Source organism: Mastigoproctus giganteus, chromosome 6 (assembly GCF_048544385.1).
Source record: "Mastigoproctus giganteus isolate SK-2022 chromosome 6, ASM4854438v1, whole genome shotgun sequence".
Taxonomy (NCBI): domain Eukaryota; kingdom Metazoa; phylum Arthropoda; class Arachnida; order Uropygi; family Thelyphonidae; genus Mastigoproctus; species Mastigoproctus giganteus.
In genome coordinates, this window is record NC_143580.1 from 191,094,224 (window position 1) to 191,110,430 (window position 16,207).

Genomic DNA, 16,207 nt, shown 5'->3' on the forward strand with positions numbered 1-16,207 from the left:
GAATGGAAGGATGAAATGGGATTTTTTTTTTTTTGGCTGATGCTGCATAAGCTTGCTTTCTTGCATCATATGCCTCTACTAATTCTTTGTTTTTATATCACAAACAAGATCACAGGCCGTGAATAGGTTTGCCTGAATTGGTTCCTGACAGATGCTATTGTAATTATAAAGAGTCCCGTGGATTTTAGGGGAGTCTACTGCAGCCACTAATTCAATTGTTGGCAGTTTCACTTTATGCTTTTCACATTCTCTTTGTTTTTTTTTCGCAGCAAGAGTCTAATGTGGCCAATTCTTCCTTTGCATACTGCAAACAAGACGGCTTGGTCGCAGCCTGTAAACAATACATTTTATAACCTTTTTATTATATATGCATCTGTACTGCAAGATTGCATGAAGATAAGCTGAGGGCCCGAATGAGTTATCAGAAAAATTAACAAATGAAGTGATTGATACATATGAAAAGAAAAAGCAAAGAAGAATAACATTATTACAACACAGTACTTGCGTGTTTGATTATAATTTGTATAATTTTTTTTTTTTTTTGCAAATTTTAATCAGTGATTTTCATATGATTAAACTGATTATTGTCGGTAACGTGGTTTTTGTGAACTGACCATTAGTATTTAGTTGTTAAATAATAATTTCCTTTTGCTTTCTGATATTCTCTTATAATAACATTCATAAATAGCATAAATATAAATATACAGATTTGTTTGTAACATAAACATATGTTGTAAATATTAAATAATAATAAAAATATATACTACGTGTACCCTCGTAATTTACATTCTTCCCCTCCGGTGCACGTACCCCCAAAGTTTATACTCTCCCCACTGGTGCAAATGCTCTGGATTAAACACTGCTTACATCTGAGTGGTACTATGTTTCCTATATCCTTATATTGTCCACATTTCCGAAGACCTAACCAATTCCTCAAATTAATCAAAATTGTTTGCTATACTCCTAGCACTAGTGTACAAGCAAGTATGCAAGCACCTGTTTTTGCTCTTAGTAACCTTCACACTAGACTGCCACAATGGCCAATTTGACTATTTTAAATTGTTGCCATTTTGCAACCCTTTTAACTACAGAAGTATGAGTCTATGACATTTCCTAACTTTCCATTAACTTACAAGCATGCACAATTGCAAATAATCTTGTGCATATTTTTCTTTTAAATTCTAGCTCTATACCTACAACCATAAGGAAATCAATTGACTGTTTATAAAATTTTGATAATATTAACTAATTTTTATACAGTTAATCAAGTTTTTGCATTTATTTACCTTATGACAAACATTTGTGATTCAAATCACCCTATGGTTTATGCAATTACATACAAGGATGGTTCAATAAAGAATCGCCCTCACCTACTTCCATATATCGCAGTCGCAGAGTCATGATATTTTGTGTGTAGCATCATACATATCACTGTACTAAAAGTGTAAAATTTCAGCCCTGTCTTAATTTGTTTTTCTCTTACAGAGCTGAACATGTGATGAAGTAGCATCATGGACGAAGTTGAAGCCAGAGCTGTAATCCGGTATCTATTCATGAAGGGGAAATCTCCTAAAGAAATCCATGAGGAGATGACTGCTGTATATAAGGATGAAGCCCCATCCTATGGCATTGTGAAGCACTGGCATAGACATATTTTAGATGTGGTCAGACATCAATAGAATCTGAGCCCATTCCAGGTCATCCCCATTCAGCCACTGATGACAGCATGATCAGAAAAGTGGAGTCGTTAATCATGGAAGATTACCGGATATCTGTGCATGAATTGTCCCAGGAAGTGAAGATTAGTGTGGGCTCTATTGAAACAGTCCTTCATGACCAACTCCATTTACGGAAATTGAGTGCAAAAAGGGATTCCACAATTATTGACTGGTTTCCAAAAGGCTGATCGACAACAGAAATCACAAGAGTTTTAGCCCTGTGCCGAAAAAATGAGGAAGACTTTCTCTCGTCTAATCACTCAGGATGAAAGTTGGATACACCATTTTGACCCTGAAAGTAAAAAGCAGTCCATGGAATGGCGACATCATGGTTCCCCACCCCCAAAGAAGGCAAGGGTCCAAGCATCAGCAGGAAATGTCTTGCTGACAGTGTTTTGGGATGAGAAAGGTGTAATAATGACTGATTACCTGTCAAAAGGTAAAACAATTACAGTTGCCTATTATGCCAACTTCCTCATAAAATTACATGAGAAAATAAAAACATGTAGGCATGGCATGCTGTCCAAAGATGTGAGAATGCTTCAAGACAATGCCCCAGTTCACACTTCTGAAATTGCAACAACACAAGCGGCCACTTGTGGATATGAAATACTGCCCCATCCAGCCTAATCACCCGATCTTGCACAATCGAACTTCTTGTTTCCTTCCCTCAAATCATTTCTTCCCTGATGACAAGACACTGATTTCTGCAACAGAGGCATGGTTCAAACATTAAACCTCACCACTTTTACAAAAACGGTATCCGTAGCCTCATCTATTGATGGGAAAAATGTGTAAATCTGCACAGTGGCTACGTAGAGGACTAAAACCTGTGCCAAGAATCAACAGGCTAGCACCTCTGCAGCTAGGTCAGGGTGATTCTTTATTGAACCACCCTCGGTACATGCAGAGGTGAGTATGTCTGCATGTGCCACTTCAGGTCTGAGCGGCTGTGCATGTGTAGGAGTCACTATTATATACCGCTGCACTGTATTTTAGTTTAGTCAGGGTGAAACTCTATGCATGGAAGTGTATTTCAACAATTTTTACAGTGGTAATTCAATTGCATTACTAAAATGTGGTGATCTCACCCAAGAGCAGATTCAAAAATGTCTAGGGGAATTAGAAAGGCAATCTGAAAATTGTAATAGTGGCATGTGATGCAAGAAAGCAAGCATATGAGCATATGTAGCATCAGACACAAAAAAAAAATTCACACATCCATTCCTTCTAAACGTTTGTCCAGTTTCTCCTTGAATTTCTTTAAACTATCAACTTCCACAACAACAGATGGAAGCTTGTTCCAGCAATTAATCACCCACTGGCTAAAAGCAAATTTCTGTACATCTATTCTACAACTGTCTTTCCTCAATTTGAATTTATGCCTTCTCAGGTTTGTAACCTGAGCAGGAGAAAGAATCTCATCAGAATTCAGTGTGCTCAACCCACTCAAGACCTTATACACTTCAATCAGATCACCTCACATGTGCTGCCTAGTCTCCAGCAACTGCAATTTGCAGAACTTAAGCCTTTTTTGGTAAGAGGACCCCTTCATTCCCATCATCAATCTTGTTGCCCTTCTCTTGTACACACTCAAGCAACTCTACATCATCCTTCCTAAAATGAGGCCTCCAGACCTGTATGCAGTACTGAAGGCGTGGCCTGACCATTGCCTTATACAAAAGGATAGTCACCACCTTTTCCCTACTAGCAAAATTCCTGAATATCACTGGCTATACCTATGACCTGCTCTGGCAGGCTGTCTGCATTGCTCAGAAAACTTCATATCTCACTGCACAATTACTCCACGGTCTTTTTAATTTTCTACCACCCGAAGTGTAGTACCACACAGTTGGTATGTTTCTCTGGAGTTACTTCTATCCATATGCAGTATTTTGCATTTGTCAATATTGAACTTGAATTGCCACTTCTCAGCCCATCTGCCCAGTTTTTCTAGATTCTGTTGCAGTAGAACACTGTCATTAACAACCCTGCCACCCTTTGTATCATCTGCAAACTTCGACATTAAGCCTGATATACCTTCATCAATATCATTGATAAATATACAAAACAACAATTATCAGGCCAAAGCAAATAAAGATGTCATAATCTTGAGTACACTTCATAAAAGTGTTGCAATAAGTAATGGTACAAAGAAGAAGCCGTGAACAGTATTATATTACAACAAAACAACGGGGGTTCAAGTTTTAGATGTCAAAAGGAGGTTCACATCTTTTATAATATATTAGATCTTGTAGTAATCAACACTTGGATTATTGATAAAGAAGTGACAGAGAAAGTCATGAAGAGAAGAGATTTTACACTGAATCTAGCTGAAGAACATATACAGATCCACAGAAAGCAGCAGCTCAAACAAGTAACAATAGCAGCCATGTCAAATCTCTCAAAAGGCATCAATGCCAAATTAGGTGATGCAAGACAAACAAAACTACAGAAATGTGCACTGTGTGTAAAAAGTATGTATGCGGAAAGTGTACAGGAACTGTATACTTTTTGCATACATACTTTCCACATACACAGCTTAAACAAATGAGTTTTTGAAAAAAACTGTCATTTGTTTAAAATGTGCAAATTAATTTTTAAACTTCAGTTTATTTCCTAGATAAAAAAAAAAAAACTGTGTTCAAATGTTTGCTATCAAAAATATTATGTTATTGTGTGCTATTGCCAGTTACTTTACATCAATGCTTATAAAAAAAATGTTGAAAACAACTTAAAAAAGTACTTTAAGCACAGCAGTCAAAATGACCTGCAACAGTAGTTTCAGGTATTTTTGTCAGTAAGTGGTTCTAGTCTTTAACAGAGCCCATATATTTGCTTGTCCCACAAGGACCTTCCTCAGGTCTTGTAATTCTTGACACTTTGCATTCCAATTTTCTGCGAGTGACTTTCACTTCTGAATTTGGCTGCTGTTAATTTATTAGTTCATGTAGCCTACCAAGCTGGCTGTTTTCCAGATTACCTAACACTACCTGAATAACACAAGGAAATATACTTGCACCCTTCTATCTATGCGTATCCAATTCCTGTAAAAACAAATCTCTCTTGTTAACAAGCACAAATCATGCTGAGAAAAATACTACTCCATGAACCGTGCACAGAATTTCCAGAGCTGAACTGATTGACAAGACTCATTATGTTCTCCCTTCTATTGTGTCTGGTCAGAATTTCAGAACACTTTCAAATCTTAATCCTAACTTGCAACTTTTTCTCAACATTGCATTATATCTGTTAAGTAAATCCTCACTTTGTGAAGTTTTAACATACAAGATCAATATATTACATAAAAAAATGTTATAAATGCATCCATAGTTGCACCAAGTTATGTGTAGGTTACCAGTTGTTCCTTTTCAAGAGAATTTGCCCTCTTAAATAGATTCTATTTTTGTTTCAATGCATTTATTTATTTCAACAATTTTACACAAAATATACAGAAGGTCATGTTTTGCATTGCATTTCAACTATCTCTGTGTTCTCAAATTTTGCTTGGTCTCCTATTCTGGCACATTGTGCTTTATAACCCCACACTTAAGCGCATTGCAATCCATTCTGCATTAAAAAAGTAGGTTATAAATAATGTTGTACTCGAATATGCACTACTGTAGCAGATGTTCTGATTACAATGTAGAACATTATGCATTACTCACATTAAATACATTTTTTTAATAATTTAAAAAATAATTATAAAAACAATTAAAAATATTTAAAAAAATTGGCTAAATATTAGAATCATTACTAAAAATTTTAATTTTGGCCCTAATGACTAATTACTTATCAAAACAAGATGATCAAACATATATTGTAATGTAGAAACACAGAACGAGTGGAATTTCCTCATTTTAATTTGGAATTCAGAACCCAACAATATAGCACTTAATCATAGCTATTTTGATATGTGGGGGGTGGTTGGGGAATAACCCTAAATTCCCATATTTTATTGTATTTAGAACTCTTCTGACATAGAGAGCTGACAGAGTTTCTTCAGTGCTGCTGGAACGGCACATACAGAACACATATGGTACCATATGCTTATGTGGTACCGTATCGTCATTCCACACAGGGAATGTCTGTTAACTCTGTCGGTTGCAACATCTTGCATTCACAATTGTATTACACTCTCCTCAAATGCCTATGAGCACATTTATAGTTGTCTAACACATGGTGCTTGGGTAGGACATGACCAACTACTGATAGGAGGAGTGTCCAGATATTAATGGTAGGGCTGTGTGTATGTAGTTGTAGTAGTAGTAGTGGCATGTGATGCAAGAAAGCAAGTGATGAGCTTATGCAGCATCAGACAAAAAAAAAAAAAAATCACACCATTCCCTCCAAATGCCTGTCCAGTTCCTCCTTAAATTTATTCAACCTATCAACTTCCACAACGACAGATGGAAGTTTGTTCCAGCAATTAACTACCCGCTGGCTAAAGGCAAATTTCCGCACATCTATTCTACATCTGTCCTTTCTTAATTTGAATTTATGCCCCCTTAGGTTCGTAATCTGAAAAAGTGGAAGGATCCCATCAGAATTCAGCGTGCTGAACCCATTCAAGGCCTTATACACCTCAATCAGATCACCACGCAGGTGCCTAGTCTCCAGCCACTGCAATTTGCAGAACTTAAGCCTCTCTTGGTAAGAGGATCCCTTCATTCCCCTCACCAATCTTGTTGCCCTTCTCTGTATAAGCTCAAGTAAATCTATATCCTTCCTAAAATGAGGCCTCCAAACCTGTACACAGTACTCAAGGCACTCACCTTCTCCCTGCTAGCAAAATTCCTATATATCATTGACAAAACCCCATGACCTGCCCTGGCAGCCTGTCTACATTGCTCAGAAAACTTCATATCTGACTGCACAATTACTCCCAGGTCTTTTTCATTTTCTACCACCTTAAGTGTAGTACCACACAGTTGGTACATTTCTCTAGGGTTACTTCTACCCATATGCAGTACTTTGCATTTGTCAAGGTTAAACTTCGGTTGCCACTTCTTAGCCCATCTGCCCAAATTATCTAGACCCTGTTGCAGTAGCACACTGCCATTACTGTCATTAACAACCCTGCCAACCTTTGTATCATCTGCAAACTTCGACATTAAGCTTGATATACCTTCATCAATATCATTGATAAATATACAAAACAACAGTGAACCCAACACCGAACCCTGTGGGACTCCACTAATAACATTTGTCCACGAAGAGCAGCACCCATTGATTACCACCCTCTGTCTTCTCCCACTTAACCATCCTTTTATCCATTGTAGCAACTTACCCTTAATACCATTCTGCTCCAATTTGTACAGTAGTCTTCCATGTGCAACAGTGTGAAAAGCTTTCCTGAAATCCAAATATATGATATCAAAATTATTTTTTGCATCCAGTTCCTTTGTAACCACATCATAATAACCAATCAAATTTGTCAGACAAGACTTTCCCTTAACAAACCCATGCTGTGTCTGAATTATTGCTACAGTCTTGTCTAGATGATCCTGCAATGCATCTTTAACCAGTGACTCCATTATTTTACCCGGAACAGAAGTTAAACTAAATGGTCTGTAATTACTCGTGTCACCCTTCGATCCCCCTTTGTGAATTGGGGATACATTTGCACATCTCCAGTCCGTGGGAACTTCCCCTGAGTCCAAGGATGCTCTCATAATTATGGCTAAGGGTTTGCTTAGTTGCTTTGCCGCCTCCTTTAATATAACTGGATAGATCCCATCCACCCCAGGTGCTTTTCTTATGTTTAACTTCAATAATTTCTCCTCCACTTTACTCTCAGTTATTACAAAATCATTAAGTATCCTGCTACAATTTGATAACCTTCTGCCATTTTCAAACCTTAATAATTCCTCATGTGTGAATGTAGATGCAAAATCCTCATTCAGTTTGTTTGTTATCAATAGTTGAACCATCGATGTTAAGTGGACCAATCAGATTCATCCCCTTCCTTTTAGAGTTTATATAAGTAAAGAAATCCTTGCTGTTTTTCTTAGCATCTTTTGCCAAGGATTTCTCGTAATCTGCCTTCGCCTGCCTAACCTCCTTTCTCACCTGATTACAGACTAGCTTATATCTGCCATAGGCTTCTGAGTCGCTTGATAATTTATATGCATCCCATGCATTTTTCTTCTCTGTCATGAGTCTCATTAGTTCATTTGATAACCATTTAGGCCTAAACCTTGAACAATATTTCTTAATAGGTATGAAACTTTTAGTAGCATCCACAATTAATTCCTTGAATGTTTCCCACTTAGAATTTAAAAACTGTCTGAGACCACTGTACTCAACTTTACGGAAGCAAAAACCCTTTCCTTTACCCCTGGTGGTAATTAAATCTTTAAGTAAATCCCACATCAGTACACTGTGATCACTGCCACCTAGTGGTTCCTTTATCTGCAAATTCTTAATACACGAATGATCACAAAATACAAAATGAAGCATCAAGTAGTTTTCAAGAGAACCTTTTTGCAGCTTGGAAAAGAGAATAACTTATAGAAATTTAAACAGTTAAGGTCGTTGTACAACAGCTATATGTTGCACATGGCTGTTGTACAACAAGGACAGCTGGTATAACAGCACAGAACAAATTAGACTCATCTAAGATAAGATGAATGCGAGGGACATGTCAACACTCGTCATGCTATAAAATTGCAGACTGCATGGTTGGATGAATGCAGTTCCTTTTATTATGATTCATAATGAGGCCCTTCATAGAAAGATGAGATGCGTCAAGCTGTGAGAGCTAGCTAGTCTTGAAAATGATCAATAGTCTTGACATCATGGTGATGATCACAGTGCTACTTAGTCCAATGATTCTCAACAATGGCAAAGCAATCAAAATTAGCTGTGCAGATAGGCCCTGCCCATGCTCCAGTCTTCCAACTGTCTTGCCAATGATGTATACTCTACAATCCAAACATTAAATGCAGTATACAGACCCACCCCACAAGAGAAGAAATGGAGGACAATTCTAGAAACACTGGATTAGTTTCCTACCAAGGAGTTGAACCAGGGAGTTATGAAATTTGATAATTCTGAAGAACCCTGGCAAGGCATTTAGTGATACCAAAGGGTGAAAGATGTAGGTGGTAGAAATAAATTTGCAATTATGTGAAGGCTGATCTGCATGATTTATAAGTTTGCAGATTAGTAACTCTTACCTATCAAGAACATAAGGAAGGTAACCATACTTAGAGCTAATCTCAATCTAGAAATCAAGTTCTTTACTCCTAAGTGAACTACGATGTGTCCAAACTCAGTTATTAACTTCCTCAATTTTATTATATTATTGGACTTCCAAGAATTGGGGAAGTGACACCCTAGTGCATGGTCTCCAGAGCATAGTTTAGCAATTTTTTTCTTGAGAAACCAAGAATGGTTAATAAGGTGAAAAACAATGAAGTTTACTTTCCTCTTAATTTAACTTTCGGCAAAGAGTAAATTTTAAATCATCACTTGTCAGCAAGGGGGCTCACATCTGGTTCACACCCAGGGTCCTGAGCTGGACATCATTCGTCTCTTTTTTGGCAATTCCCTTTCCTCTCTCTCTCAGGGTACTGAGATTTTTTTTTGGCTGGTGCAGCAAAAGCCTCAGTCTTCTTTGCACCATATGGCAAATAATAATAATAAAAGCACCACCCTCATGTTACTCCAGCAGTAAAGTAGAGCCTCATTAAAGATGACACTTAAGCACCTAGATAATTTTTTTATTTCTACATGCTTATAGAAATAAAAAAAATAAAAATAAGTTAATAATCAAGACTACTATATTTTTATAACTTCAGCCAGCAATGGAAAACACATTAAGGCCCTTTCATACAGTATGAGAGAGCAGCAAAACTTCCACTATACTATCCACGAAGGTTTTAAAATGTTGATTTTTTTCCATTTCTCATGCAACACACCTGAGGACGTGATAGTGTTCAATTAAAGATTATCTGCAAATTAGAAATTAAAAACTAGTTTTTAAAAAATTAAAATTAGTCAAAGAATAACTGATTACAGAAAAAATCTACCAACCACCAATTTGTGGTATGAAATGGGCAAAATATCATTACAAGCTTAAGCCCTAGTGCAATGTAATTTGTTTTTTTTTGTGTAACACTCTCCCCAAACTCAGGTACAGCTGCACCATAATTACAAAAATACATTAAACTGATAAAAGAAAGAAACGAACAGAAATATATGCATATATAACAATCAATAGTGTTATTATTTTATTCTACGTATTTTAGAAGTAATACTAAAACAGATCCACTTTCTTTGATCAAATTTCCATTACTACACTGATGTCAGGTTTTCACCTGTAGCTTCTCATAGGAGTGGCCTGGATATGGGAAAAGAATACCAAAGGAACCTTGTGAGACAGAGAAATGAAGGAAACAGCACCAATACAACAACAGAAACAAAACGATACAGAGGGGTTTTATTCAAAAATGGCAACATAGCACTGGCTGCCATGATACAGATGCATCACTGCCAAAGATGGAACAAAGGGAAGAGGTGGTTCTCAGTAGGAGATATGGCCACCCCTAATGTCGATGCAAGCTCTGCACTGCCTGTCCATACTTAGAACAATGTCGTTAAGTTCTTGCGGTAACATTGTCCATTCCTTTGTCAGCCCCATCTTCAGCTGGTGAACATTTGCTGGTGGGTGTGGATGTGCCGCTGGGCGTCTCCCCCAAGTGTCCTATATGTGTTCGATGGGATTTAGATCGGTCAGGGTAACAGGCAGGCAAATCCATACGCACAATGTCCTCACTTTCCAAATGCATATCAACAGCTGCAATGCGATGTGGTGTGGCATTATTCCACAAACATGAAATCGGGGCCAATGGCACTTCGGAACAGATGCACATGGGGAAGGATTACCTCAATACAGTAGTGTCCACCGGTTACAGTACTGCCTTCCAGTATCTGGAGTTGTGTACGTCCGGCCAAGATAATGCCTCCCCAGACGAGAACACCTCGACCACCATATCGATCCCTTTCAGTGATGTTTGCGGGGTGATACAGTGTGCCAACCTCTCGCCAGATAAGCTGACTTCCAGAATCGCTGCTGAGACTGAATCTACTCTCATCAGTAAAGAGTACCTTACCCCATTGCACTGCTGTCCAGTCCTTGTTCAATGCACCACTGTAAACATTGTCTCCGATAGGCAGGTGTTAAAGGGACACAGCGTACTGGCAAACAGTTCACCTTTGTGGAGTAGCCTGGCCACAGTAAACCACGATGTCCTGTGCAGCTGGTTTGCAATGGATTCCACTGTCTAGTGTCAGTCCCTCTTGGCCTATAGGAGTATATAGCGATCATCGTTGGGCACTGTTTTTTGTGGACGACCACCACTGGTTCTTTGAATGGCTGTACTTGCCGTCCTGAAGGCCAACCATGCATGTGAGGCGATACTATGGCGATACCGAACTCTGCAATCACACTCCTTGCACTTCGACCTTCCCAATTATTTGACGCTAGGTAAAATCATCCAGATGTTGTCTACTGGCCGTTTCGTTGTCTGTAGCACTGTATGAAACCAATCGAATGTCTGTAACAATCATCTAATCATCTCACCATTTGGTAATTTGCACATATACTGCTGCTTTTAATCAGTTTATGTGAGCCCTCTCATCACAATTCAAATTTTTGCATGTGCATCAGCTTTCTAATAAATGGCCACAGTTATGCAAATCACCAGAGGCTGTTTCATTTGATTTTTTGGTTGTAACCTTTAGAAATAGTGTTGGTCCTTAAGTTTTGCACACCAGTGTAAATCTCTCTCTCTCTCTCTCTAGTGATATTCAGCTGGTTATACATATACCAGACCCCCCCCCATGGGCAGGCAAGATCCTTTCAAGGAGCATGTTACCATACAAAGTGGGCTTTAGTATTAGTATTCATAGCAGCAAATGATGCAAAGAAGCACGTTTATACAGCATCAATAACAACAACCAAAAGCCACTACCCACCTCATCTGTCCATCCCCTCTAATAATTTGTCTAATTGTTCCTTAAATTTATTCAGACTACCCACTCCAAAACACCAGATGAAAACTTGTTCCAACAATCAATCACTTTCTAGCTGAAAGCATATTTTTACACATCTGTCCTACAACAATTCTTTTTTTATTTAAATTTGATTCCATAATTATGTGTCATTTGAACAAGGTTTAGGATGCCATCTACAATTAACTTATTCAGTTCATTTAAGGTATTCAACATTTCAATCATGAAGTTTCCTTGCAGGAAACCTAGTCTCCAAATACTGCAATTTAAAGAACTGAAGTATTTTATAGTGAGAGTACCCTTTTGTGTCCTTCACTAATGTTGTTGGTCTTCTCTGATACCATTCCAACAGATTCACATCATTCCTAAAATGAGGCTTCCAGAGCTGTATTTATTACTCAGGATGTGGCCTAACCAGTGCCTTATACAATGGTACAACCACCTCCTTATTCCTACTGGTAAAATTCCCATATATCATTTGAAGAACTCCTGTGTTGTCTTAGCAGCCTGTTTACACTGCTCAGGAAACAGCCAAACTGTACAATTAACCCTCTCATTTTTTCCTTTCTATACTACTTTGAATGTGTTACCATCCAGCACTAGGTGGTAACACACTCAAATGCACAATCACAAAATAGCATACCCAACTGGTATTATTAGCCATATGGTGCAAGGAAGCCTGAGGCTCATGCTGCATCAGCCAAAAATATTCCAGAGAGAGAGAGAGAGAGAGAGAGAGATCCAGGAATGTTGTAGCATTATGCAGGAATGCCGTAGAACTGCATTTCTGTCAAGCTGACCTTGGATCTCTGGAACAGAAGGCCAAGCTTACAAGTCTATAGTTACTTACCTCATCCTTTGTGAACAGGGGCAACAACAGCACATTTTCCATCCACAGGGATAGGAAATGTGCTATCCTGAATGTACTTCACCTGAATCCAAGGATGCTCTCATAATTATAGCTAAGAGTTTACTTGCCTCTGTGGCTGCTTCTTTCAGTATACAAATTACAAACAATATACGGATTATACAGTCTATAATTTGAGTGTGCTCTGTGGTCCATTTTCTGTTTGTTAATTCCATCAGCCCTAGGTGCCTTATTTACTTTATTGAAAAATCATCATCATCATTCTCCTCTTCCATTTGACATGGGTTAAGTCCCTATTTAGATATCATCCTCTATTGTTGTCATTCTCTTGAATCTTGCATCATTTGTTGATAACTCTGAAAGCCTGTTTTCCTTTAGGCATTGGAGCCATTCTCTTTTGGGTCTTCCTGGTGGTCTCTTATCACCAATTCTTCCTGTCAGTACTTCATTAGGCAGCCTGTGTTGTTTCATCAGGTTCACATGTCCAAACCACTGAAGTTAGTTTTTGTAGATCTGCTCTATTATTCTGCATTCAAAACTTAGATCTCTCCTTACTTATTCATTAGTTTTATGTTCTCTCCAATTTGTTTTGATTTTCCTTAGACATCTCATTTCAAATGACATTATTTTTTGCCTTTTTCTTATTTATTCTCAATTCTCTAATCCATAAGTTGCTGTGGGTATGATGACAGTTTCATACAGTTTAATTTTTAGACTATTTGAGATTTTATTGCTCTTCTATATGTATTTGAGTTTGTTCATGTTTGTCCATCCGATGTTCAGTCTGTGATTAATTTGGTCAATATTACTTATGTTTCCAGTTATTAGAGAGCCCAGGTATACAAATTTTTGTACTTGTTCTATTTGTTGATTTTGGATGTTTATGTCTTCTATATTTTTTCCGATTTGCATTACTTTGGTTTTATTTATATTAATATTAATTCCATAATTGTTGCTTGCTTTATCGATGTTTGTTAATATTTCTTTTAGTTGTTCTTTGGTTTATGTTAAAATCACAATAGCCGCATATTTTATGTTTATATTTTTATAGGTTTATATTTTTTCCATTTATTATTGTGCCTTTTCTTCAATTGATTTCATTAGTTCTTCTAGGTAGATATTATATAGATATGGAGATAAAGGACATCCCTGAATGACTCCTTTCTCTATTTCAAATTTCTCTGTTTTAAGGTTGTTGAATTTTACTATTGCTCTTGTATTTTTGTAGAAATTATTTACAAACATGATTATTTCATGATCAAGTGGGGTTTTTTTGTAGTTGCTTCATAAAATTTTCTCTGTTTACAGAGTCAAATGCCTGCTTGAAATTCGATGAAGCACAGATAGAGGTTTCTTCTTATTCCAATTGAAAAATCTTTTTTTTTTAATATTTATGTAGTAAATTTTGGGGGCCAAATCGTTATTCGTCATCGGTATAAAAACAAGTATTATCTCAAAAGTATTGAGGACCCCAATTTCCTACAGAAAGTATAACAGGGGCACAATTCTCGTCGAGAAAAATGTTTGGGCACATCAATAGAAAAGGTGTAATACCACACTTCACTGTACCATTGTGAACTAACGTCTCCGGTGTTCAGTAACTCCACTGTACTCCGTCACATTACCCCAATCTCGCAAAATCAATGTAATTTTTTGGCTAATGGCTCAATTTTGCGACTATACTAATATATATATCACAGAGCTAACATTTCTAATATTAGGAGAAAACTCAATCTCACATTAATTTAATACAAGTTTCGGTAGCACAATGGAAATCAACTATGAAAACTAACATGATCGCATGGAACTGATGTAACACAAAAAATTAAAAAATATATAATATATTTTTCACCAAAAGCTCTTCATTACTCACTCCGGTTCCTATTGAACTCATCTTTACCCACTAACACTTCACGATAGCATCAAACTCAAGAAATTGCACACTCACGTAAACGATAATCGACTAAGCACGAAAGTCAGAGCATGTGTCATTGGCGACGTCTAGCAGAAATCACTTGAAACTCATTATTGCAAACAAATAAACTCATCTATCTCAAATTTCAAGACCAACAATAAACCCACATTTAGTCTGAAAATTTTTCCTGTTCCCCGCGTTTAGCAAAACTGTTTCTATGCTTTAAATAATTTGACTATTTAAATATTTATAAAATTTTTGGACTTGATTAGAGTGACCCAAGAGAAGCAATCGCAAAACTTTCCTGGCACCAGTTGATAAAATCACAGTCATCCCAACAATGAGTGGAAGAGACCTGGGAACAAATCCGTTCAATGACGAGTTCCTAACACCAGACATAACAACCACCCTGTGCACTTGGCACCGATATTCGTCACGGGATGGATGTTGTTGTCCTAGTAGGACTTTAGGAGCATCAGTGACTCAGGCTATATTACTCGGCAAATACTGCCTGTAATTTGCGTGTGTGCTATGGTAGATTTTCTGTTTTTGTAAAAAAAAAATCCCACTTTCGGGAAGAAAAAACCACGCTACCCTCGCTGAGATCAACTATCATAGCCACGTTATGAAAAAAGACGAATGAAAATTCCTCGCATTATTCACGAGATTCGAAATGAGGTCTTTCCCACCTGGTGTGGGGAGGACGGTGATTACACAAATTGTGCTATACGCAAATACGTCAAGGGGTAGACCAGGGAGAAATAGTTCTCAGGAAAAATGGACACGAGGAGAGGGAAGGCAACGGAACCCTCAAACAGAAGAGACTCGAGGAGTTCTGGGGAAACCTATGGAGCAGCAAAATTAGCTATAACGGCCGTGCCCCATGGATAGGTCTGGAAAGAAAGAAAGAAAACCATGGATGCCCAAGAAAAGACGGATATGGGAGATTCCGAAGGAAGAAGTACAACAGTCGATCAGGAATTCGCATAACTGGTGAACTCTACACATGCCTTGAGTGACCGGGATTCAAGCTCGTAACTGCTGAATACGGTGCTGTTTTTTGTATTCTGTCTATTTTGTGAACTCCACTGACCATTTGGTCGTCCCGGAGTATAAATAGAAAATTTATTTAAAAAGAGATAGCATACACAACTACTGAAACTACTGATAAAAGAAGTTAAGCTGAACACACACACACACACACACACACACACACACACACACACACACACACACACACACACACACACACACACACACACACACACAATTAATCAAAGCGTCTGTCAGAGAAACAGTTATTCCATTAAAACTAATATCACTTCAAAAATAATAGCACCAGAGGGAGGTTTTATATACCTATTACAACATTAAATTGTACGCAGGCAAGATTTCATTTGTATCTACATTAATAAGAAAGTTTATGAGCGGTGAGAAAACAAGCTATTCCAAATAGTGGCAACCTCAATTTAAGTTCACTGAATAATTTTGCATCTAATGTCAAAGAAATTAATTCAAGGGGGATTTAAAACCCCTACAAAATTCAAAAGAAACTTAAAAGTAAGCATTCTGTACAAATCTGGTAAGTGGTAAGTCTAATTAGCATTTTAATCATTTTACTTTTTGTGGGCTACTTATCAGAGTTTGACTTGTTCGAATACACTTTTGAAAAATTATTTGAAAGTT

General features: G+C 37.5%; 1 protein-coding gene across 1 annotated transcript in view; it reads right to left on the bottom strand.

The window, feature by feature from the left end:
* The window catches only part of LOC150084834 (proteasome subunit alpha type-3-like), a 114,295-nt gene extending 99,706 nt beyond the window's left edge, over window positions 1-14,589 (bottom strand). Inside the window, exon 1 of the mRNA XM_090375578.1 lies at window positions 14,480-14,589. Coding sequence (XP_090231704.1) covers window positions 14,480-14,500 — 21 coding nt within the window. The 5' untranslated portion in view covers window positions 14,501-14,589. The remainder of the gene's footprint in view (window positions 1-14,479) is intronic.
* Between the last annotated feature and the right edge of the window lie 1,618 nt (window positions 14,590-16,207).